This window comes from Xyrauchen texanus, chromosome 29 (assembly GCF_025860055.1).
Source record: "Xyrauchen texanus isolate HMW12.3.18 chromosome 29, RBS_HiC_50CHRs, whole genome shotgun sequence".
NCBI lineage: Eukaryota > Metazoa > Chordata > Actinopteri > Cypriniformes > Catostomidae > Xyrauchen > Xyrauchen texanus.
In genome coordinates, this window is record NC_068304.1 from 16334595 (window position 1) to 16360974 (window position 26380).

General features: G+C 42.2%; 1 protein-coding gene across 2 annotated transcripts in view; it reads left to right on the plus strand.

The window, feature by feature from the left end:
- Positions 1-23350, plus strand: part of LOC127623302 (solute carrier family 66 member 2-like) — an 80701-nt gene extending 57351 nt beyond the window's left edge. For both annotated transcript variants that reach the window (XM_052097704.1, XM_052097703.1), the window contains 2 exons: positions 16659-16791; positions 23237-23350. In XM_052097704.1, coding sequence (XP_051953664.1) covers positions 16659-16791; positions 23237-23284 — 181 coding nt within the window. In that variant the 3' untranslated portion in view covers positions 23285-23350. The remainder of the gene's footprint in view (positions 1-16658; positions 16792-23236) is intronic.
- The last annotated feature ends 3030 nt before the right edge of the window (positions 23351-26380 follow it).

Below are 26380 nucleotides of genomic sequence, written 5' to 3' on the forward strand. Positions count from 1 at the left end.
CATAGGGTTACGACAGGCAACCTCACATGTGGAGCACCTACCCCAGTGCAGGGCATACCAGCGCAAATACTGGGCCCAGCATCAAATTTCTCAGCTGAACTCGCCTGCCGCGTGCTCCGGAATTCTCATGGGGGAAAAAGCACACAGCTTCCCCTCTAGCAGGGGAAAGTTTCTATGTGCAAGCGGTACACCCAGTCAGCTGCCCTCCACTTACCTGTTCATACCTGCCAAAATACGGGACGAAACTTGCTCAACCCGGAGATTATAAAACCTTGCAAATGTATTGGGTGTCCCCAGCCCACTGCTCTACCAATGTCTGTGCCATAGGCCAAAGCCCAGGAGGATGACATATTCCTAGTAGAGTGTTCTTGTACTCCCAGGAGGGATGGCACACCCTGGGCCTGATATGCCAAGGTGATGGCATCCACAATCCAGTGGGCCATCCTCTGTTTGGAGACAGTCTTTCCCTTCTGCTGACCCCCAAAACAGACAAAGAGCCGCTCAGAGGTCTAAAGCTCTCCATGTGGTCCAAGTAGATGCACAAAGCGTGTACCGGATTCAGCAATGACAATGCTGGGTCTGCCTCCTCCTGGGGCAGTGCTTGCAGGCTCACCACCTGGTCCCTAAAGGGAGTAGTGGGAACCTTGGGCAGATAGCCTGAGAAAGGAAGTACTTCCTCAGAGGAACTCGCCAGGGAGGAGCTGTCACGAGGAGCGTGAGCTCTGGGAACCAAGTTTAGGTGGGTCAGTATGGTGCCACCAACACAACCTGATTTTCGTTCTCCCTGACCTTGCACAAAATATGTGCAAGAAGGCTCACTGGGGGAAACACATATTTGAGCACATCACATGCTTGTCCTGGATTAACAGCCGAAGCCTCCGCAGGGCCAGCAATACAGCCAGTAACTCGAGGCAGTTGATATGCCAAGGCAGTCGAGGTCCTGTCCAGTAACCTGAGGCTACATGCCCATTGCCGTCTAAGGACTGAACATACGGTGTCAGATCGGCATGATAGCCACGTGTTGCGTACCGCGGCGCCATGCCCATCTCAAGACTCAAGTCTGAAGCAGTCTCGTATGCATCATCCCGAGTGGTATAACCGCCACTGAGGACAGCATATGCCCCAGGAGCCTCTGAAATTGCTTCAATGGGACTGATTTTCTTCACCTGAATGACTAAAGGCAGTTCAACACCAAGCTGCGACCGCAACGTTGCCATGGTCATGTTCTCGCAGTGAGAACATGAACCATCTACGAACGTTGTCTCTACTTGGCTACGGCCCATACACGTGAGGCAGCGATCGTGGTCGTCAGAAGCAGAGAGATATCGACTGCATCCAGGAACTACACACAGAAGGAAAGGCATCATTAAAAAGACGTTTTCCGTCAGTGCTCACTCTTTTAGAGAAATATTTCTCTTTTAGATATACTCTCTTAGTGTGGCTGTCGAATGGCTGTGAGTCAGGGCTGGACTGGTAATCTGGCATACCAGGCATTTTCCCAGTGGGCCGATATACTTTGGGGCCGATCAGTGGCAGAATGGCCATCGGGAGAACTGAGCGGGCCGGTGGGTCGGCCGCGAAACATGCCGAATGGGCCGCGATAAGCTAAAATGTGCCGCCGCGTTATGCAGAACGGACCACAAAATGGCGTCGCAATATACAGAAAAGGACAGCTCAACAGTTGGGACAGTTGCCATGTAAAATCCTAGGCCAATTTCTCTTTCCAGTTCAGCCCTGCTGTGAGTGTTTATTATTACATTTGTATATCATCCTTGGTGCCATCACGTTTGTGTGACATAATGCATCCGCATTGATTTCTGCATGGGTTTCCAAGTTGTAAATCTGATTTCAAATGCACTTTTCTAAGAAAGCTGGAATTTCCAACTTTCAGAGTTGAATAGAACTCTGCATTATCATTTCACAAATAATAAAAATTGCTTTGCATTTTCAATCCAATTTTATGCTACTTGTTTTGGAAATCCAGTCAAATAATTTGTCTAAAAGGAAATGTAAACAATTAGTCAACTAGTGCAATTGTTACACTTAAAATGGAAAGTCAAGCCCATTGCATTAAAGATGACAGTATTTCATGCAGTGTGCTTTTATGGATGGTGTAAAAGTTTGCAAAGAGCTCTAATATAGACTGGTTAGTCACAACTGAGTGCCCATAAAGCGAAGATGGCTGCATCCAGGCTGTGTACTTCCAAGCAACTACTTTTGAGATAAATGGGAATGCTAATGGATAACTCTTCTCTGTGGTTGTATACTGCACTTTAGCAAATGTAGTAGATCATCCAGGTATTCATCAGTGCAAAAAGAACTTTCACATACCAAGCACAGTATAAATTTAGCATACTGAAGGAATAATATTGTAGTATGTCATTACAAACATAGCCAATGGCTGTTAACCCTTTAAGACCTAAGGGCATTTTTACAATTCATTTTCCGTCTGGTTTTATTTACTAAAAAAGCTTGTAAAACATCAACCCTGTTGTGCACAGACAATTGACACACCTCTTTTTTTTCAAGACAAATTGGACTTTCAGCATATTTGTGTTGCATTGATGTCACCTGAATGTAAAATAAGTTATGGGACCATAAAGACAAATGAAAAAATAAAACGGAAATTGAATCACTCAAATATTTATTGAAATCACACACAAATAAATAAAAGCTAAGCAAATTTCCTCTGGAAAACAGTTTGTTCATGTCTTTGGAGTCCTGGAGCACAGGAATAAACATTGTAACTTCTACAGAACCAAAACTATTTACATTTTTCCAAAAAAAGTCCAGGCGTTTTTTGCCTCATTCACTGGTGCCAAGCCTCAAAACAGTTCCTATCAGCAATCACACAGAGGGCCACATCACAGGCTTTGCATTTCCAGGGGTGGCCTGTTTGACCTGCCTTGTCTGCTTGCAGTTCACACATTGCCTTCTACCATAGGAGGCCTTCTTGCTGGTTTCAGTTTGGTCTGATGTTGGCACAGGTACATGGTCACTTTGTTGCTGGCGCTCTCTCTCTCTCTCTCTCCTCAAAACTACTTTGCCGTGCGCTCTCTCTCTCCTCAAAACTACTTTGCCGTGCGTTTCTCTCTCCACAATATCAGAGCTTGGTTCATGCGTAATGACGCACACCAACGTGGAAGACGGATCAGCCTGTCATTGGTCAACAACCTCACGCAAAGCATCATGTGATATCCAAAATGGCAGCTATCATCGAGCTAGCGGCAAAAATGATGGAGAATTGATAAATTATGGACATCAAGTGGATAAATCTTGGATGTAAGTGTTTGGATTTATTGCTGAAAAACTCCGAAAAGAGGCACAAGTTCCGGGCTGGATAGAAAACCTTCTGTAAAGGCTACAAAGACACCAAAGACACCCCCGTGATGGCTAGCTCGTTAGCTTTCTGCTGGAAAAAACGGTAAGAAAATCGATAAAACTTTCATCAAATTATATAAATATTTATCGGAGGTGCCGTGTGATGTCGTGGACGATGCCGTCGGGCTCTGAGGGTTAAAGTGCCACCTTAAAGTGATGATGCTCCTAAGCACATATTTGCAAGATTTAATTTAAATTTTGAGTTTTTAGATGGTGATGTCTAAATCATTTTGTTGCTTTTACACAGAGGCAAACAAACAACTTTGTGAGTGGTCTTGTTCCCCTCACAGTGGTTGGCTGCAGTGTCTGGGTTAATTAGAGGAGAAAAAGCAATTGGACTGTATCCCCAAATGACCCAACGTGAGCAACAGTATGCCGGCTTCCTGCATAGTTCCCATTGATCAACCTGAGCTGTGTGATTGAATTAAAGGACCCGCTAGCTGCCATGGCTTGCCAGGGCCAGTTCCGCAACAGAATGATTCACAGATGCTCCAGGGCAAAGCACAACATAGTAGAGGAGGAAAGGAACAGGAGAAAGAAAAGAGAATAAAGAAGAGTTCTGGAGTTCTAAAGGCATAGCGAAAGAGCACGCCATCTGTTTTACCAGTTGAGATGCTAATTTGTATGACTTAGAATACCTCTCAATGGGTTTGTGTGCTACACCACTGGGATAGAGAAGCAGAAATGTATCACTTGTCATGGACCACAGGACTGTCATTGTTTTCTACCCTACTGATTTAAAGGGCTCTCGAAATCTCTACTGCCACTCAAAGCACTTCACAGCTGTGCTGTATGTATTCTTCAGCTGTTTTGCTTGGGTAATTTTTTATCAATGATCTGTGAGTCAGTCTCATGTTTGTCAGCCAGCTGTTGGTGAAACTTCTAACTGGTTTGGGGGGCTTTAATGTCTTTATCATTTCTTCTGTTACACTTTTTTCTCTCTTTCACCCTCTCACTTTTGTTTACTTTCTTGAAGATAATTCTGCCTTTTTTCATGCATTTGCCTCCTTTTTGTTTGGTGGAAACAGATCTCTCCCTTGTTTTAGTCAGCTGGATCGGTCTGCATGCATATTTCTTAATTTTTTCTGTAGAGGTTGGCATCTCATAGCCATATTTGAAGAGTCTTGAGCCCATGAATGGTTCATAACTTCCTGTGACACATTCTCAAGATTTTGTACTCATTTTTTATTTTTATTTCAATTCAGCAGGTGTGCACAGTTGAAGTACGGTCCCCTGTACACCTTACATTAGCATGATTCTTATCCGGATAATATCTGTATATACTTAATCTTGATTGCATTTACAATCTCCAGTGTGATTGGATAGAGATCCATTTGCATAGGGGTGCATATTTTGCTATTTATACCCCAGTGCAAATAATGGTAGATACTATTTCCACCCATATTTAAATACTAACATACAGTACACAAGCATCACTGCAGTGTGTTTATTGTGTCTATTTAGTCTTACTGTGATGAGGACTCGGGCTGGTTGGGATCCATGTGCGGTTTAAGGGGAGGTGTCAACTCGGGACGAGCAGACGGGGTCCGCAGGCACACACAGTGAGAGGAGGACGGGCAGGCTCGTAACTAGAACAGGCAGTGGGTCAGGGCAGGCAGCGAACGATCGTGGGCGGAGAACAGGCAGAGTAAACTAGGCAGGCGGCAAACTATCGAGGTCGGGAGAAACAGGCTAGACTGGTACACGAGATAAACAAGAAAACGGGTAGAACGCTCAGAAATGTGGCCGGGGCTAACAAGACTTCGTGAGGAGGGAATTCACAGGCATGGTTTAAATAGACAGGGGTAATGAGATGCAGCTGGGAACAATCAGGGCAATTAGTACTCGGGCGAGTGCGATCGCCGCTGGGCAGGGAGAGAGACGCCCTCGTCTGTGTTTGTGACAGAGCCCCCCCCCCGCGAGCGGCTCCTGACGCGAAGACGAGACCTGCGCCGGAGTCTTCCCCGAGGTCGAGGGGCCGGTCTTTCCGGGTTGGCTCGGTGGAACTCGGTGATGAGGTTGGGATCGAGGATGTCGTCGGTGTCTACCCAGGATCTTTCCTCCACTCCATACCCCTCCCAGTCTACCAGGTACTGGATCCGACCTCGGCGTCGCCTTGAGTCAAGTAGTTCTCGTACCTGGAACGCCTCCTCGCCGTCTAGGAACAAGGAAGGGGGGCCGTGGGTACCCTCTTCGTCTGCCCTCGGGGGGTCGGCCGGTTTGAGTAGGGAAACATGGAAGGTAGGAGAAATGCGGTAATCAGTGGGGAGTTGTAAACGAACGGAGACAGGATTGATCTTTCTGAGGATCTTAAAGGGACCTACATACCTGGGGCTGAGTTTCCTGCTGGGCAGGCGGAGACGGAGATCGCGGGTGGATAGCCAAACCCATTGGCCAGGAGTGTAGTTTGGACCAGGTCGGCGGTGTCGGTCTGCCTGGGTCTTGGAGCGGTTCATGGCTCGTTGTAGGTGCACGTGCGCCTAGTCCCATACTGTCTCACTGCGTTGGACCCAGTCGTTGACCGCGGGGACCTCTGATGGCTCGCCGGACCAGGGGAATAGTGGGGGCTGGTACCCCAGGACGCACTGGAAGGGGGTCAGGTTGGTGGAAGGCTTGAGCAGGGAGTTCTGGGCGTACTCAGCCCATGGGAGGAACCGGCTCCATTCTGACTGGTTTTGATGGCAGTAGGTGCGTAGGAACCTGGTGATTTCCTGGTTGAGGCGCTCTGCCTGGCCGTTGTGCTGAGGGTGGTAGCCGGACGAGAGGCTGAGGTTTACATTTAGAAGGCGGAAGAAGGCTTTCCAAACCCTAGAGGTGAACTGGGGCCCCCGGTCCGAGACGATGTCCTCCGGCAGGCCGTAGAGACGGAACACATACTGGAAGAGGTGTTCGGCGGTTTCCAGGGCGGTGGGCAGTTTGGGAAGAGGGATGAGGCGACACGCCTTTGAGAAACAATCCACGACGGTGAGTATGGCTGTGTGTCCTCGGGAACGGGGCAAGTCGGTGACAAAGTCCACTGCTATGTGGGACCAGGGACGCCGAGGTGTAGGCAGGGGCTGAAGAAGTCCGGCCGGCGACTGCTTGGGGACCTTTGCTAGGTTGCACGGTCGGCACCTCTGGACGAAGTCAGCGGTGTCCTCAGAGAGTGTTTCCCACCAAAAGCGGTTTCTCAAGAGGCGTGTGGTGGCAGTGATGCCGGGGTGTCCGGAGTTTGGGGCGTCATGTACCCAGCGGAGTACTCTCTCCCGGAGGCTGGGGGGCACGAATGTCCGGTCCGGCGGGCACTCGGGAGGAGGCGGGGCAGTGGCACTGGCTTCGGCGATGTCGGCCATGATGTCCCACTGGACGGGGGCTAGGATGAGCGCCGGGTGGACGATGGGTTCGACCGTGGTTGTCTGGGGTTCGATTTCGTATTGCCGGGAGAGCGAGTCGGCCTTGGTGTTCCTGGATCCAGGGAGGTAGGTGATGGTGAAATCAAATCGGGTAAAAAACAAGGCCCATCTGGCTTGTCTGGGGTTGAGGCGCTTGGCTGAGCGTAGGTATTCGAGGTTGCGGTGGTCGGTGAGTACTTGGAAAGGGTGCCTGGCCCCCTCCAGCCAGTGTCGCCACTCCTCCAGGGCGGCTTTAATGGCCAGGAGCTCGCGGTTGCCGACGTCATAATTTTGTTCGGCGGCAGTGAGTTTACAGGAATAGAAGGCACAGGGGAATAGTTTCGGTGGGCCGCCCTGGCGCTGGGAGAGCACGGCGCCTATGCCGTTGTTGGAGGCATCCACTTTAACTACAAACGGGAGGTCATGGTCTGGGTGATGCAGGATGGGAGCGGTGGTGAATCGCTCCCTGAGTTGGGCTAGGGCCAGGAGGGCTTCGGTGGACCAGTGGAGTCTAGTTCGTCCCCCTTTTACCATGACGGTGAGTGGAGAGGCGATGGTACTGAAGTTCTTGATGAACCAGCGGTAGAAGTTGGCAAAGCCCAGGAAGCGTTGGAGCCCCTTCACCGTGGTGGGTTGGGGCCACTCCTGGACGGCCCGTACTTTGTTGTCGTCCATGGCCACTCCCTCTGGGCTAATCACGTACCCCAGGAAGGCTACCGACCTCTGGTGAAACTCGCACTTCTCGGCTTTGGCGTAGAGTTGGTGTTGGATTAAGCGCTTGAGCACTGTTCTGACTTGACTCACGTGTTCCTCGAGCGAGTTGGAGTAGATCAGGATGTCGTCAATGTACACTATAAGGCATCGGTTGAGCATGTCCCGGAAGATGTCGTTGACAAAGGACTGGAACACGGACGGACTGTTGGATAATCCGAACGGCATAACCAGGTATTCGTAGTGGCCGCTGGTGGTGGAAAAGGCGGTCTTCCACTCGTCTCCCTCCCGGATGCGGATCAGATTGTAGGCGCTCCTTAGGTCTAGCTTGGTATAGATTTTTGCGGTTCGTAGTTGTTCCAGGGCCGCGGGCACTAGGGGCAGGGGGTACCGGAATTTGACAGTAACGTCGTTGAGGCCCCGGTAATCTATACAAGGACGAAGGGAGCCGTCCTTCTTTCCCACGAAGAAGAATCCGGCTGCCGCCGGGGAAGTGGAAGGCCGGATGAACCCCTTGGCCAGCTCCTCCTCGATGTAGGACTTCATGGCCAGGGACTCAGGCTCGGACAGGGGGAAGATTCGGCCACGGGGTGGCGAGGCTCCGGGTTTCAGTTTTATGGCGCAGTCACTTGGCCGGTGGGGCGGTAGAAGGGATGCCTTGGCTTTGCTAAAGGCCTCGCTCAGGTCGGTGTATTCATGGGGTATAAGTGAGGTCACGTCGGAGACCTTCTGAACCTTGGTGCCCCCCAAGGTGGGAGGAATCACGGTCCTCAGGCATCTAGTCGAGCAGTGAGTCCCCCACTGAGCGATCTGGTTGGTCTGCCAGGAGATTCGTGGGTCGTGGAGTCTGAGCCAGGGGTAGCCGAGGATTACTGGATGGTGGGGGGAGGTGACGACGTTTAGGCGCAGGGTCTCAGTGTGCAGTGCGCCCACCTGCAGGAGGACGTCGGAGGTGGTGTAGGTCACACGTCCTGTGCCCAGGGGGCGACCGTCTAGCGCTGCCACTGTTAATGGAGGAAGGCAAGCCGTTAGGGGAATATTATGCCGTTTACAAAACCCTTCGTCAATGAAGCTTCCCGCTGCACCAGAATCTATCATAGCTTGGGTGTTCACGCTGAATGATGGATTGCTGAGCTTAACGGGCACTTCGAGACAGTCCCCGGCTAAAGAGGAAGAGAGCAGTAAACTCACCCCGGGGTGCTGAGGGTCGGGTGGTCTCGTCGGGCAGGTTGCACGGACGTGTCCGGCTTGGCCGCAATACAGGCAGAGGCGGTTGGCCAGGCGGCGCTCTTTCTCCTCCTGAGTCAGGTGGGCTCGGTCGAGTTGCATGGGTTCCGAGGTTGCGGGATGCTGGGGTGTCGGCGCGGGCTGCAAGGTCAGTCTGCCCGGACGCCTGGAGCGGATGAGGTTATCCACACGGACGGCCAGCGAGATGAACTGATCAAGGGAGACCCCCTCGTCGCGACAGGCCAGCTCAGACTGGAGGTCCGTATTCAGCCCCTGGCGGAAGAGGAGTTTCAGGGTGCTCTCGAGCCAGCCGGTTTGTGTGGCGAGGGTACGGAAAGTGAGGGCGTAATCCACTGCTGTGCGATTTCCCTGGCGGAGCGCCAGCAGCTGCTCCCCGGCGCTCTTTCCGCTCTCTGGGTGGTCGAACACATCTATCAGGCTTTGCATGGATGAGTCGAATGTGAATTGCGCGAACCCCTGGTTGGTCCAGACCGCTGTCGCCCAGTCGAGCGCTCGGCCAGTGAGCACTGAGCTGACGAATAAGATTTTGCTCTCATCGGTGGGGTACAGCATTGGCTGTTGCGAAAGGAAGATCGAGCATTGCATTATAAAGCCCCTGCATTTGGCGGGCGTGCCGTCGAATTTCTCGGGAAGCGCTAGACGAGGGCTGGCGGAAGAGGGGGGGCCCGGTGAAACCGAGGACGCGAGGTTGGGCGGAGGCGCGGCGGCTGCGGGCACGGAAGCAGGCGCCGGGAGTTTTTGGTGGGAAGCCTGAACGGTGCGCATAATCTCTTCCATGGCGGAAGTGAGTCTTCCGAGCTGGTGCTGCTGAGCGGCCAATAGATTTGCTTGGGTAGCAAGCTCCTCCGACATGCGGGCGATAACCGCTGGATCGATGGGCGGCGAAGTCTTCTGTGATGAGGACTCGGGCTGGTTGGGATCCATGTGCGGTTTAAGGGGAGGTGTCAACTCGGGACGAGCAGACGGGGTCCGCAGGCACACACAGTGAGAGGAGGACGGGCAGGCTTGTAACTAGAACAGGCAGTGGGTCAGGGCAGGCAGCGAACGATCGTGGGCGGAGAACAGGCAGAGTAAACTAGGCAGGCGGCAAACTATCGAGGTCGGGAGAAACAGGCTAGACTGGTACACGAGATAAACAAGAAAACGGGTAGAACGCTCAGAAATGTGGCCGGGGCTAACAAGACTTCGCGAGGAGGGAATTCACAGGCATGGTTTAAATAGACAGGGGTAATGAGAGGCAGCTGGGAACAATCAGGGCAATTAGTACTCGGGCGAGTGCGATCGCCGCTGGGCAGGGAGAGAGACGCCCTCGTCGGTGTTTGTGACACTTACAGAGTCCCATAGACACACTACATAAACCTCTACCCCTCTACCCCTAAACCCCTAAACCTCAGTTTTACTAGAGTAACCATGTTTTCATGTGGGAATGAGTGCGATTGACAGTCTTTACACCCCATGCCACCTTAATTTGTCATATATTTATGTGGTTCCACCAGACTATTGGGGTGTAAATAGCTGTCCTGTGTGGCAAATGCTATTTACACTGGGGTGAAACAGACACTCCAATAAATTAATCATATAAAAATAAAAGCAATTTTATAATTTTATTAAATAAAATGTATTTATTAAAAAAATATTTTTTGTTATACATTGTATAGAAAAAAGTTTAAAAAATATAAATGTTACAATATAAATTGCTTGTAGTTAAAAAAAATGAAATAAAGGATTCATATGAGACTTTAAGCGCTATATACTGTATGTAGGCTATAGAATGTGCAGCAGAAAGAAAGTCAAACGGGTTCCGAATAACAATAGAATATCATTTTCAATTTTTCTTTCTTTCTTTCTTTCTTTCTTTCTTTCTTTCTTTCTTTCTTTCTTTCTTTCTTTCTTTCTTTCTTTCTCAGTGTAGAGATGAGTGTGTCAGGTTGAAGAGGATCAATTGTAGTCTTGTCAGTGTTGAATGCGGGGGCTGTTCAGTGTGGACTGGGAGTGCTGTAACTGTGGCCTCAGTTCTCCTAATCAATGCAATAATCAGTTCTACCTCTCCCACAGGCCGTGGAGCAGTGCTCGTTGTTTGCTGAGCATTTCTTTTATCTGCTGTCAATCCGCAAAAGGCCTTGGAGTAGAAGGCAAGAGAGGAAAGAAGGTGGTTTGTTTTCACGATGGTTTGTTTTTTGTGTTTAAGTTAGTGTTTGGGAAGATGGAGAATCATTAAGTGGTTTTCCGTATTCAGTATATGGCAGTGATGTCGTCAGTGCTCTTGTACAGCTGACCCGCCCCCATAATTACCTCATTAATGTTTCATACTAATTAATGATGTTTGGAGTTTGTCTCTGGGATAAAGCAATGAAAAACAAGGATGGAGGTTGACGAAGACATTGTAGAAGACATTTTCTTCAAGAGCATATCACATAGGACATTTTCATTGGAAATTGACATATAGAGTACCAACATATGGTACAAGCTGTTTTTGTCTATATATATATAGTACTGTGATAAGGAGGAGGATGTAGCCGGGCCGTAATGATGGACGCCTGGCACTGAATAAGCCCAATGAGCTTGGAGAGAGTTAAAGATGGCCCAAAAAAAAAAAAAAAATGGAAATAGAAAGCCGGTGATGCCAGTTCAAGAGAGAGATGCATGTAGCAGTCTGTGTGTGTGTGTGTGTGTGTGTGTGTGTGTGGTCGGGTTTGAGTGGTTTATGAGGACATTTTAGGTTACAAATTGGTAATTACAAGAGTGTTTTGTTATAAATGTGGTTTATGAAGACATTTCTTGTGTCCCATGATTCAAATCGCTTAAAAAAACATACTAAACAATGTTTTATTGAAAATGTAAAAATGCAGAAAGTTTTTTGTGATGTTAGGGTTAGGGCATTAAATCTATAGTTTGTACAGTATAAAAATCATTTTGTCTATGGAGAGTCCTCATAATGATAGCTGCACCAACGTGTGTGTGTGTATTTGTGTGTGTTGCTGGAAAGCAGTTTTATGTTGTGTTTTGTTCATTAGTTATTAAAAGTTACGTTGACTGCTCAGCCAGTTCCTCAGAGGATCCATCATATGAAGCCATACTAATCAAAAGTTTGGACTTCTACCTTAGCCTAGATTACAGCTCTTCACCAATGGCTCTCAACCAACTTCATGAGGTATCCATCTGGTATTCTTTTTAAACAGTAATGAAGGAGCATTCATTGAAAAAAAAAATGAAATATTCATATTTATTCATATTTATACTATGGCAATTTAAATTTGTCTACAAAACAAATTTCAAGCAATTAGACATACACCATAAGATTATAAGGCTTTTAGATCATGAGAAACACAAATTCAGTCAAGGGTATCCAAAGTTTTAGCCGGAAGCATTTAATATTCTCATTTTGGAATGCTCAATTTGGCCCTCTTACAAAACGGCTACATAATAATGCTTTCAAAACAACAACTCAGTCTGGCTAGAGCCACATCCACAGTAATGCATTTTCCTTTGACAATTTTGTTTTCAGTTTCCTAAAGCCATTGTTTTCCAAATTATGCTGTAATGGAGAGCATTGTTGAAATGGTCCATTTTTGGTTGATGAAAACAGCTTTATAATGTGGAGAGACTAAAACATAGTGCAATTATTGAGTTTTCAAACAAAAACATATTATTGTGGAGAAGGCCCATCATGCTACACCCCCTCATCTGAATCACAGATATTATATTTACCATGAACTTTACTTGTTATATACTGTGCATTTGTTGTATACTTGGATGGTTTTAACTTGTAAACAAATACCATGATGTTTCATTGTGGACACTTTATGTGGTAATTTAGTGAGTTACTTCATTGCTAGAGTCAGTTTTAACAGCAGTCAACATATATCCCAGCCAAGGCACAGAACTCGATTGAATAGGGGTACAAAATGCCTTTTGATTTCCTGCGCCACAAACTTTAAGTGTGCCATGACCAAGACCATGATAACACGGTGCCTAATCTTTTTGATTTAGCTGAGCAGTGTCCATAGCAGCGCACATTAACAATGCAAAGCAGCTGGTAATGATATTTCACATGGCCTCCAGAAGATGTTCCTGTATGCTCATTTTACAATCTTCCTGTGACACCAAAACAGTGCAAAAAACAATATATGTAAACAATATAATGATAAAAAATGATTTCACATGAAGATGGGTAACATCATCAAAGAGACAAGAAAGAAGAATGTACCGTTTCATTACTCTAGTTGTTTGCTTCTCTGGCGCTGTGAATTTCTCTTGTCGGGATGAACGCCAGCAGGGTGGGAAGTCCAAAACCCATCTTTCTCTGTCTGTGACAGCTGATGTACTGTATAGTGTATAGGCCATCTTTTTCCCACTTTCCTCACAGATGAAATTAATGAACTCATTAAATACCACTGGGAAAAGTAGGATGTACGGGGTGTTTTTGGTGACAGAGAACACAGTGTTTCTCCCTACCTGTGAACACTTTGGCTTCTCTCTGGATGTTTTCAAAGCATTATGTAAGAAATTTGGTTGATGTAGATGTACACGGTATGGATTAAATTGTCGCAATTCTACACCATTATATGTAGGAACAGTATGTGAGCTAGGCATTAAATTAAAGTGTCCTTATTCTACCATCATTATTATGTAAGGAAATTTGTAATGGATTTAGTCACGTTCGCCAACCATTATAAGAAAGCTACATTTCAAATACCTAGATTATTTGTCTGAATAAAATTCTCTACCATTAAAATCGTAATACAACGTCTCGTTGTATCTGCTCACAATTTCTATTGTGAGGAATTAGCTTTGATAAGGCAATTATGATTAATTCACTTATTGGAGTAATATTATTCTCATGGTTTATTGAAAATAATATCACACATATTTAGGTGGTACTTTGAAGCAAAATCTTTTAAAAACAGGAATGAGAATATTTTTCAAAATATACCACTGTCAAATCATATTTGAATGCAGACAAACTTTACTGCTATTCTAAACATAGGCTAATCTAACACATACAACATGAAACAGGTTGGTGAGTAAAGTGACATATGTGAATGTGAAATAAATGATCAATACAGCTAAAATGAACTTCACGGAGTCTGTTGACAATACTGAAAGAACCATTTATCCTTCTTTGAGTCTAAATTTATTTTCAATCGGATTACCCAAAGTATTCAACTAATACACCAGCACTTTGAGCAAAAGTCTAGAGATGTACTTGCGTGTCGTTGCGTTTCCTTGCGTTGCGTTTCTTGTGTTGCTTGGTTCTTTGGCGTTTGAAGAAAATGTCTTGGACTCTGTTATGATCGTGGATAGTTATTGTCTGGATGGCTGATCAAGTGGGCATTGAAGTGAGGCCCTCTGCAAGGAAGACTCGCGACTCCCGTTGGGTGTGTGAACTGTAGAGCAGAGCGTCCCTCTGGACTTTTGTGTCCCGAGATTTCCTTGGACTCTACATAGCACAGCGGATCTGGAAGCAGCAAGCGATGGTTCCAAAAGAGCGTTGCAATAGAGAAGTTCAGCATAAGAGGAAGTTCTTCCTTGGGTAGGAAAGTTTGAACTGAAATTGACCGCACACTAAAGCTGTCCTGAGCCAATCAGAATTGACTTTTCAGAGTTGATTTACAATCCTTTGGAGGATTCTTGGGACTTCCCGCTCATAAATAGTGCATGTTTAATCATGAACTTTTATATCTTGAAAATGGTGCGAGACATGACATCCATTGTCATCAACATTCTCTATGTAAACATGCAAGCATTTGCATACTAAATATGACATTCTTTCATGAATATTATATGTGTATGTAACAAAACATTAAAATCCCTGATTACAAATAATTACGTATATTTTCAAAGTTACATCAGGCTCTAATCATTAATTTGTCAGTTATAACGGTGATCACAGGTCATGGAGTCATTTTCAGAATTATCTAGTAAGGCTAGGTATTATGTACATTGTGGGTTTAAATACATTCTGTACATTTAAGAGGGTTAACTAATCGAGGTACAACATTCATGGATTCCTTTTTAGTTAGTGTTTGCAGAATAATGAGGATCTCATGAGGATCTCATGACTAATCATTGTCCAAAATAAAAAGTCATAGACAAGTCTCCGATTCCTGATATGGCCATGGATTTATGCATTTAAGGTCACAAGGTTTTACTTAGCCATTTGGTCTTACAGAGGGTTTAAGTTTGTGGAACAAAGAAGGATCTTCTTTATTGGTCAGCTCTGTTATTACAAACCATAGTTTGAGATTAAGCAGGCATGGGAGAGATGGTCTCTTTCAGCAATTTAGGTGCTATAGATACATTTGTATAACACTCTAATGGCTTGGTGGGTGATCTCTCTGATCTGTGGAATGTGGTGTTGTGTTCATTTGATGGTTTTGTTCGTGGATAATCCTACAGTTACTTTTCTCTGCTTGTCATAGATGACTTGCTGGGGGGAAGGATGACAAACCATTGTGCCTCAGTTGGTCATCTCCTTTAAGCATCCTGCAGGAGGTTTGGTCCTGCTTTGGCTAATATAAAGCAGGTGACTTCTCAGATGTCACAGGTGAGGAGAAATTTGAATGAAAATTGTTCTCCATAAATGTCTCAAACAGACCTGAGGGAGTTTTATGAGGGCTTATATACCAGAAGCTAGGAAATGGGTTTGTGCAGTGCAACCATTGAGTCTATCTTCTGCCTCTCCCCTTCATGTTTTTTATGCAAGTTGAATAATTGCATCCTCTAGATTCAATAATGTGTAACTGATATTTGCACCCTCCTGCACTCAATTGCACAAGACTTCAGAGCCTTGTAAATGTGTGAGATATACAGATATATGAATATTTTGAGGCTTGGATGGGACATTGCACAATACATTAGTCTGATGTATTGTTGACACCTTTAAAAGGTTTAGAATGAGATTCATTTATTAGAACTTAAATAGCTGACTGGGGCTATTTCCAAATGCTGAGGAACTTTTTATATGCAGTTTCAGGAAAAAGTATGTGAACCATTGGATTTACAATAGATTTCTACATAATAGTTAACTAAGTCACAATAATAGACAAACACAGTCAGCATAAACAAATAACTGATACACTATCGTCTTGATTAAATGCACTGTAAGCATTCACAATGCAGAGTGTAAAAAGATTGTGAACCCTTAGATTTAATAACTGGACCCTCCTTTGTCAGCAATAAACTCCACCAAATGTTTCCTCTAATTGTGTATCAGACCAGCACAATGGTCAGGAGGGATTTTGCACTAACTCTCTTTGCAAAACTGTTTTAGTTCATCAATATTCTGGGAATGTCTAGTGTGAATCCCTCTCTTGAGGTCTTGCCAAAGCATCTCAATTGGGATGAGGTCAGTTTTGTTTTATTTTGAAACCATTATGTTGATTTACTTTTTTTTTACTTTAACTTTTATTATAGCTCATGACTTGTAAGGTGATACATTTTAACATTTGCATTATATAACCAACTACATTTAGAAGCTTGTTCTAATGTTTATAATTGCACAGAAGCTCAACTGATAAAGCATTGCACTTGAGATGCAAAGAACCAGGGTACGAGTCCTTAAAAGCATGCAAGTCAACATGTAAGCCTAAAGTCTCCTAGAAGCGCCACAAAATGATGGTTGCTTCAGAAATGGCATTTTTCATCTCACATTTGCTTTTCATTACACTATTGGTTAGGTCTAGGTTTATGGTTTAGGGAAGAGAGGTACGTATTGTTGATTTAAAGCTCGATAGAGCATTAATCTTAAAAACTGTATCTGTTTGATAGAACATTTTAGCAATCGCTTTTAGCGCTCTCTGAAGATATTTTACTTCAGAGCTGCCACAATACTTGTAATGAACCGTGTTACAATATTTCGCAAAAATGGCACCATGGACACTGAATTTTTTATTTCTACTTTTTAAGAATGCATAGTAAAATTCACTCTTTCTCTCTCTTTTTCAGCATAAAGATGGTGCTTCTGTGGACCGCTGGTGACATCTTTAAGACTACGTACTTTGTGATCAATGAAAGCCCCACCCAGTTCATAGTGTGTGGTGCGGTGCAGATCTTAATTGACATTGCTATTCTGCTCCAGGTGGGCTATTATGGCCAAGACTCTAGAATCAAACTGGGCTAATTTCACTTTTTAACAATTAAGTTGGACATACTACAAGCCTACTCCAGAACAACATGCTTTTACTTGTTGCAGTGTTTGGTAGAAATACATACACTATGTGATCAAAAGTATGTGGACACCCCTTTGTAATTAACAGGTTTGACTATTTCAGTTTACCTCGAGCAATAACTTCTGCAGTTAATCCAGGATGAACTTCAAAGGCATTAGTCATTAATCTTAAAGTTCATAAAATTTTATGTATTTTTTTTATACACTGGACCTTAACACTTAATTTACTAATCTTAAACAATGACCTGCACTGGACATAAATAACAAATATTTATGTTATATATTAATGGCATTATATTCATGATATTAGCCAAAGGGGAACTGGCCCCCACAGTGAGTCTGGTTTCTCCCAAGGTTATCTTTCTCCATTAACCAACATCTTATGGAGTTTTGTGTTCCTTGCCACAGTTGCCTACAGCTTGCTCACAGGGGTTCAAAATATAATAATTATTAAATATTTGTATTTTTTTTACACAATTTACAATCAAACTACACAATGATGACTCTAAGACTTAATAGATATTACAATTTCATTTTTTTTTTTTAATGCATGATTTTCTGTAAAGCTGCATTGATATGATGTGTTGAGAAAAGCACTATTCAAATAAAAATTACTTGACTTGACTTGAACACCTTTTGGATAAATTGGAACGCTGGGAGCAAGCCAGGCCCCATCGCTCAAAATTAGTGCTTGCCCTCTATGATGCTCTTGTGTCTGAATGCAATCAAATACTTTCAACCATTCTGCAACATCTTGTAGAAAGCCTTCCTAGAAGAGTAGAGGGTATTACAGGGGTGGTGGGGGAATGAGAGAGTCCTATTATTGCATATGCTCAGGCCTTAAAATGAAGCCCATACTGGAGATTGTGTGACCAGACCTCACCAGTTCTGTACTCGACCTAACCCGAAACCATTCTGTATTTATAATTTCCAAGGAAGCAAATTTGTTGCAATATGCTGTATTTTAAGTAAACATCGTAGGCAACATTCGTAACAGTATCATAACAGTAAACAAGGTTTAAACAAGGCATGGGAAAAAAGGTAAAAAACACTGTACTACCGTGAAGTGTCACATGAAGTGCTCTTTACAGCCTGATTTTTTCTGATCTTTGTGACACCTGCGATTTAAAAAAGCAGTGCAACTAATTAACAGAACACAGGTGTCTCGTTCTTTTTAACTTTACGCTGTTTCTAATAAATATGGCGGTCCTGCGTGAGACACTGAAAAGCTGCGAGACGCAGTGCACTGATCAAAGATCCATCCAGCATGTGTTTACTTAGGAAAATGGCGCAGATGCCCTCAAAAATGTGTTCTGTGTAAACAGCCCCTAATTCATCCATTTGTGCGTGTCTCTAAATGAGAGCATGTCCATGAAACAAGTTATGTAGGCCTATTTTGTTATTTTTTTTTATTTTTCACAAACCCAAACTCAAGTCATAATTGACCTGAAATACTGACCTGAATCTGGACTGGAACTTGACTCTTTGTCGGGTCGCGTTGGGCTCGGGTCGGGTTGGAGACCTTTAGTTTGGATGTCCATAATCTTTAGGCCCTGTAGTGTATATATTTCCATTTTTATGTGACAAAAACACCAAAAAATTTTTTGTTTGTTTCTTTCCTTGAATTATTACACTTCTTTCAAATAAAACTGGAGATGTTCCATGCCAGTACCTTTCTTAAACCAACCAAGACAAAATTCCCTTTAATTGTTCTATTCTATACATCCACTCCAAACTACGACAAAATGAATGACCCTTCACTTCACTGTTTTCGAATATCTGTCTTTTTGCTAGCTTTTGTGAGAGCCATTACACTCTTAGTGCAATTGAACCAATGTGGAAATTTGGAGCATGTGCCAAATGCCTCTGCCACAACTGGATTCAAACTGCTAGCTCATTTATCATCTATTTGTGGTCCTTTTTCATTTTAATGCACTTAAATCACTGTTACTTGCATAGATGCACACAAAAAGCCATATTTGAAACCTTAGCTTTGAGACGAGACTATTTGCTGATGAATTAGTTTAATACCTAAACTTTAATTACCTTCATATTTTAGTGGGAAAGCATGGGGGAATGCCATAAATAAATGAAGTAAAACTGATTTATAAAGTTTGTTTGCAATGCTAACATAGAACCAAATAAATGAGTTCTGTTTTCTAATTAAGACAGATCAATAGTTCATTTTCAGCAAAGTAATTTCAAAGAATCATTTAATGGTCATTCTTTATAGTGTTGGTGCCAGCACTTTACAAATACAGTATAGTTTTTAATCAAAGTTGTACATTGGCAAAGTTGAATGATATTGTGAAATAGTCCAGTGGAAAACAACATTGCATACAAACTATTTCAGAAGTTTTCAGTAGTCTACTTGTTTTCAGGGTTAGTTCATGCAAAAATTATAACTATTTCATCATTTACTCACCCTCTTGTTGTTACAATCCCATTCAAATGTCCTTTTTCATGAAAGGAGGTATTAGGCTGAGTGTTAGTCTCCGTCACCATTCACTATCATTTTATGGAAAAAAAGATGGAATGAAAGTGAATGGTGACTGACACCCTGTCTGCACCAGACATGAGCGGCGCATCAAAAGCAATAGGAGCAATAGAGCAATAGAACCCCATTATAATCTATGATGCCGTCGACTCCAGAAGCGTCCGTTGCAGCATGTCCGTCACGTACCATTTTACGCTGCATGCGTTGGCGCTACTATTCAAATGAAACGGTTTAAAACGTTTGTGTCAATGCGTCCAGTGTAGACAGCCTCAATCCGTTGTGTTGCATTGTGTAAAGGGACGCGCCCAGTGTAGACAGGGTGTTAGGCTAACATTCTGTCTAACCTCATCTTTTTTTTTTTTGGAGAAAGTGAAAGTCATACTTGATTTTTGTGTAAACTATTCCTTAAAAGATGACAACAGTTCCCTCTCCACATGACCACAACCCGCCACATGTTTATTCATGCCCATCACAGCAAGATGAAGTGCAGTCTGTCCACAAATATTGACATTTGGAGTGTTTTTTTTTTTATCTGAAAGTTGATGGGACTGGTGATAACAAGTGCCATCGTCTAAGCTTGGATGCTGGTGCTGTTGATCAGCTATAATGAGTTCTCATCATAAAATAGTTATGCTCCATTATCTTACCATTCGCACAAGCACTGTGAGATACATGCGCTGCAAAGTAAAGGTCACTATAACTTTAAATCCTACTTCAGTGCCAGGCTTCTCAGGGGGACATAAATGTGGCCTTTTAAAAAGCACTTTCAGATTCCTTCTCTGTTGCTGTTCTGACTTTCTTGTTACATCCCTGCCTACATTTCACATTAGGTATTTTGAAATGTTGATGAAAGGTTTAAGCTGTATATCTGGCCCAAGCAAATCTCAAAACAACATATTTATTCATAGAAAAATATGTGAGCCCACCCCCCTAAAAATTAATTGCAATATGCAATTTGTTCTAATTGCATATGTAAATATATGCCTGTAACTTATGTTACGTTGGAAAACGAACATCGTTTTTGTCCAGTCCGACACTCCACCAGATGAAAGCTTTTTTGCTCAGAAGGTTGCTCTTTCTTAGCTTAGGAGATTTAATGAAGTCATACCAGTTATGCCTTATTTAACCATTAACCATTAATAAATAAAAATAGACACAGATGAAGCAGTGGTAAAATACAGTAAGTATATAGAGCTTAAAAAGTCATGTGGAAATTATTAGATGATATTCTAAATCACCAAAAACTAGCTGTTACATCCAAAGATATTCCTGTTGTTTAGTTCAACAATCGTGGATATATTTCTATTTTATCTGTTTGTATTTGCCAATTTTCAGTGTTTTATTTTTTTGCGTGTTTGTTTTTTTTGCACTTGACTGGTAAATTGCTTTGCCAAGCTCTTCTCTCATGTTCAAAGAGGAAATCGCACTGTTGAGCAAGATAACGGTCTATTATGTGTTTAATGCTGTGTGATAATGACCGCTTAATGTTGCCTTAATGGTCTGAATATTCTTTATCATTTAACTCTTGTCAGAAAATGCCTTTTTGAAATAAAAACAACCTGTCTTCACATCATTATTGATTCAATAAATATCCTTTTAAGAGATCAAGATTAGCACATTCTGTATTCAACCTGAATACAGTGTTACTGTATGAAGGAATTCCTACGTTCACGATAAAGAACACATAAAAATAACCAAAGAATTCTTTGTACTTTATCCATGATTTTATGTCATTTATTTTTTTGTCATCTACCTATCGTTGAACCTGCAACCACATTCCTGCTGTGCGAATTCTGGATGAACCTACACTGTCAGCATGTTATGAAACAAGATCTGTATCGCTTGTTTATTTACTCTTTATTTACAGAACTCTTCGGATTTGCAAAGCTTCAGAAACACACTTTATTTATATAACATCTACTGCACGACTGCACATTTTAAATGACATGTAAATTGCTTGTGTGACCAGTGTAGCATAGTGTAAAATTTAAAATTCGAGTTCCATCCTTCCCGATTCTGTGTAAGGCAGGAGACGATGAATGAACGTTCCAGATAATAAAAACAGTCTCACTGATTAAAAAGTGTTCAGCTCTACCATATTCTGACCCACAGTCCTGAACTTGATGGCACTGCACTTGGTGGCTTTGGATACATAGCACAAGGTCCCAGAATTAAATATTTAAGACTGCATTCTAGATGGGATTATGGATGAGAGACTAAGCCTGCAGAACACCTTTATCCATCCTTTAATCGAAGCGAAGCCCCATACATTAATGATATGGTACAGGATGTCACGTTGATGACTTTGGGGATCCTGGGTGTTATCTCTCGACACCGGGGATGGGGATGTTTGGGTAGGCGTTGCAGGGGCAGGGCAGGGAAAAGACTTGAAAGATTGAGTTACCACATTTGCTTATTTTTTATCTCCTATTGTAGTCACAGTCAATTACAATGATGAAAGGAGACGATTCAAGTTTCAAATGCTCCTGCAGCACAAAGAATTCAAGGGTTCAATGAGCAAGTATTTTTCTTGTGATTATTTTGAAATTTTGCCTGGTATTGTTATAAAATGGATTCTTGGGGTGAACTTCACGAAACCTGTTGAAACATGTCCATGTCATTATGCCCCAAAATCAAAAGAAATAAATAAGAAATTATATTTAGCCATATGCAAATGAAGCCTGAGGATTTTCAATATTTTCTATTATAATGGATTTGGACATTTTATTATGGAGTTGTTTTTTCTATATTCTTTTTATCCTCAATGGTGATTCTCTGTGTGTGTGTGTGCGCGCGCGCGCATGCGTGCGTGCGTGTGTATATATATACTATATATGTATAGTAAATTAAAAGCAGTAAAACATAATGTACAGTATATTGGCATTCTCATTACCATAATGCAAAAAATCTCTGTAATGCTCATAAATAATATAAACTGTATTTATTAATTATATATAAATAATATTTTTTTTATATATCATTGTATTTGGTAACTTTGTTGTGCTCTTTTAATGTATGTGTGAAAATATAAAAATATATTTAAGAAGTTACAGTAAAAAATATACTGCATTGCAGTTATGAGAATGTATTTCGAATCCCCATTGACCACCATTTATTTAAACATCCTCACTATACAGCATCTTTCACAAATGCCTAAAACTTTTGCTCAGCACTGTTGATATACTGTGTGTGTGTGTGTGTGTGTGTGTGTGTGTGTGTGTGTGTGTGTGTGTGTGTGTGTGTGTGTGTGAGTGTGTGTGATTGTGCGTGTTGGTGTGTGTGGGCAGGTTGTGCGGAAAACTTTTTAGGTTTCAAACTTACAAGGGTATTATGCTATAAATGTGGTTAAAAACATACTAAACCACATTTTTTTGAAAATGTAAAAATGCAGAAAGTTTTTTGTGAGGGTTAGGTGCAGGGTTAGGGTTAGGGTATAGAACCTATAGTTCATGGAGTATAAAAGTAATTATGTCTATGGAGAGTCCTCATAAGATTAGCCGCACCAACACATTTGTCATGGTATTTTAAATGCATTTTATAGATATTGGTGGACATAATATGTTTTTTGCAATATTTACTCAAGGAACTATGTCGAGATTGCAATGGAGAGCAAAATGAGTTGATTTCAGTGATATCTAATGATGGATGCTCTTACTCAGCTTGGTCATTGTACCATCTTATGTCAAGTAAAGTATCTCTGCTATAGTTTAAAGCTACACTTGAGATGTAGGCTGACCTGAGTTATGGTACATTTGTCCTTTACCTTCACAGAGTTTCTCCATTTATATGCAGTTATGAGAGAGAAATAAGAATTTTTGCATCATCTGTGACACGATTGATGTTTGTATTAACTTATAGGAGGAGAAACGTGAAATGTGGCCAGAGGAAGAGAGTCCTTCAGCATGATGTGTGTGTTATCTAACTAGGTGTCATATTTCACAGCACATTAGCTTCTCTGATATGACCAGCATGTCGAAAGGTATGCACTATACTGTAAAATAATGTAATGCTTTTTGAGGTTCATCAAGTTTGCTGTATATGCATATGTGCATATATATATGAGAGTCAGCATATTTATTTAGAGGGGGCGATGTGCTCTGAAGATTGAAGTATGTGGGTAGGGGATATTTTGTTCCTAACTGCAAACCCTCACACTGTAGTTTAGCTCTTAACTTGGAATACCATTACAAATACCATTACGTGTGTGCATTTGATAGACATTATTAACCATGAGTCACACCGGTTCTGCAAAACCCCAGTCTGTCAGGTAAATTCATGCATATTTAGTAGACAAGTTTTTCTCTTGGCAGCTGCTTTCAAGTCACTCACGAGCTAAAAGGTAACACTTTACACTAAGGTTCCTGTTGCAACATTAGTTAATGCATGATCATGAAACAAACAATTAACAGTATATTCTTTACAGCATTTTTTCATCTTTATTGATGCTATAGTAAATAAAATACAATTGTTCATTGTTGGTTCATGTCAGTTCTTAGTGCATTAACTAATGTTAACAAATGCAACTTTTGATTTTTAAAATGTATTAGTATATGTTGAAAGCAACAGTAACTAAGATTAATAAATGCTGTAATAGTATGCAGTTAAGGTAACAGCGCAAACATTTCCAAAAATCCTTATTGATTGCAATTTTCACAGTGCAGTTCCCATCTTGAAGGCTGGTTGTGAGTGCTATGTTGTGGAGAACGCAGCAGACTATGGCGATCTGGCATGCTTTGTTGGGACTGGACATCATCACTTCATCACTCTGATACAGGTATCTAATTATGCTTATTGAAATGTTGAAAGTTGCCTTAATTGTACTGCATGTCTGATTTTAAGCCGATTACGGTGCTCTTATCCATATTTTGATGATCATTTGACACACTACTGTCATCATTATCAATAAAAAAATTACGTTTACCACTTGTTTTCCATGGTTATAACAGGCAAATTGCAATAAATAAAGCACAGTCTATAAACTTACCTAGAAAGGAAACTTGTTGTTACTAACTTAATTTAAATATGCATGGTGATGCACTATATTAGTGCAGATAGCGCCTGGGTGAGCTGGATTGAGGTTGCTTAGTGAATAAAATGTGCAAAAGTCCTCGAAAGGGTCACAAATGTTTAGCAAACTCCCCTGACTGTTATGTTGCCGTGCCTTTACCTTTGCTATGCTCTCCATTCCTCCATCCTTTCTGCATCTATTCCAGCCCTGCATATGAACAATGACTTGAGCAGATTGTGAGAATGCTGACTTCATTCAATCATAGAGGGCCCTGGGATCCTATTTGTTTAAAACTCTCATAAATGGCTCTTTTACTCTGCCCAGGCTAAATTGTTCAATCTGTTAGTGTAATGAGAAGGTCTTATGCACCGCAAGAGGTTGAAATATCTTCCTTGTCGCTACGCTACACCTGGCTGACTCCAGCACCGTTCAGCTCAACCACAGGGAAAAGCTAATTTTTTTCCCACAATGTCACACTTTCACTCACAGGATTTGAATAGGAGATGGAAGGCATGCCTTTGTATTACTTTTGCTTCCCTTGCATTTTCCCTTTCATTCATTCTTTCTTTTTAATATAAGGTCAGACTGTCAGCATGCATAGCAGATGTTTCTGTCTTACAAAGACAAACTGCAGCATCAACAGTAGACGACAAAAGGACTCTCCTCTGCCACAGCCAATACTGTGTGCACCTGCTAAATGTCTGGCTGAGTCATGTCTTATAGTTCATTTACACTTGTTTTTTATGATTGCATATGATAATTTAAAATGCATGAAGTGACTAAGTAACTGCCATCTGTGTGGCAGCACTCAGGGTTCATAATTAACACTCGTAAAGATATATTTATTTATATTTTACATGCAAACTAAATTGAATACAGACGGCACACCTTATTTAACTAATGAAAACTATTTTTTTTTTCATCTAACAGCCTTTACCCCTGAAGTTTGTCCCTCCAGAACTCATTGTGTTGGCACATATTTGTAATAGTCCCCACATTCAACTACCAAAACAAAAATAGGAACAAAATCAAGATTTTCACCTATTGGTGACAGGTGCCATTTTAGTTAGAGACTAATCCGTATAAGAATCTGTGATAAAGATTCTTATACGGTTGTTGATGAGCAGCTAATAATCTTATTGTCATAAGAACCAAAAAAAAATAAATAAATAATAATATATATATATATATATATATATATATATATATATATATATATATATATATATATATATATATATATATATCAATATATATGTGTGTATTTTTCACTCGAGGAGCCTACCCCCGTGCAGGACGGGACTCAACCTGTGGTGGTGGGGTGTTGGAGGTTGTCATGTTAGCACGCTGAAACAGCGATGTGATAGATTGTGAGCAGACTTATAAAGCAATGGCTTACATGCGATTGGTTAGGAATTAGCTAGCTAATTGTACGACGATGCACAGCAGCCTAGTCTTCCCACAAGAACTACGCTGCGCTTACATTTCTTACAAAATCATTGTTTAAACACTGGCCCTTAACACTTACTTAGTTTACTAATTTTAAACCATGACTTGCACTGCACACAAATAACCAATATTGGCATTATATTCATGCTGTTAGCCAGAGGGGAACTGGCCCCCACAGTGAGTCTTACAGGGATTTTAAATACAATTATTATTGAATTATACAATTTCTATTCACATTTTACAATTATATTTAATCAAACTACACAATTATGACTCTAAGACTTTATAGATATTATGGTTTCTGGTAATGCATGATTTTCTGTAAAGCTGCTTTAAAATGATGTGTGATGTAAAAGGCACTAAACAAATAAAAATGACTTGACTTGACCATGGCTGCACTCATAGACTTCCTCAGCATAGACATGCACTCAGAGTGAATGACTTCCTACCGAACTCTGAATGCCCCCTGGCTCCTTCACGCAAGAAATTAGCCTTCAACTTGATTGAGGGCAAACTCTATCTTAGCCTCCATCACTGTGCTTGAA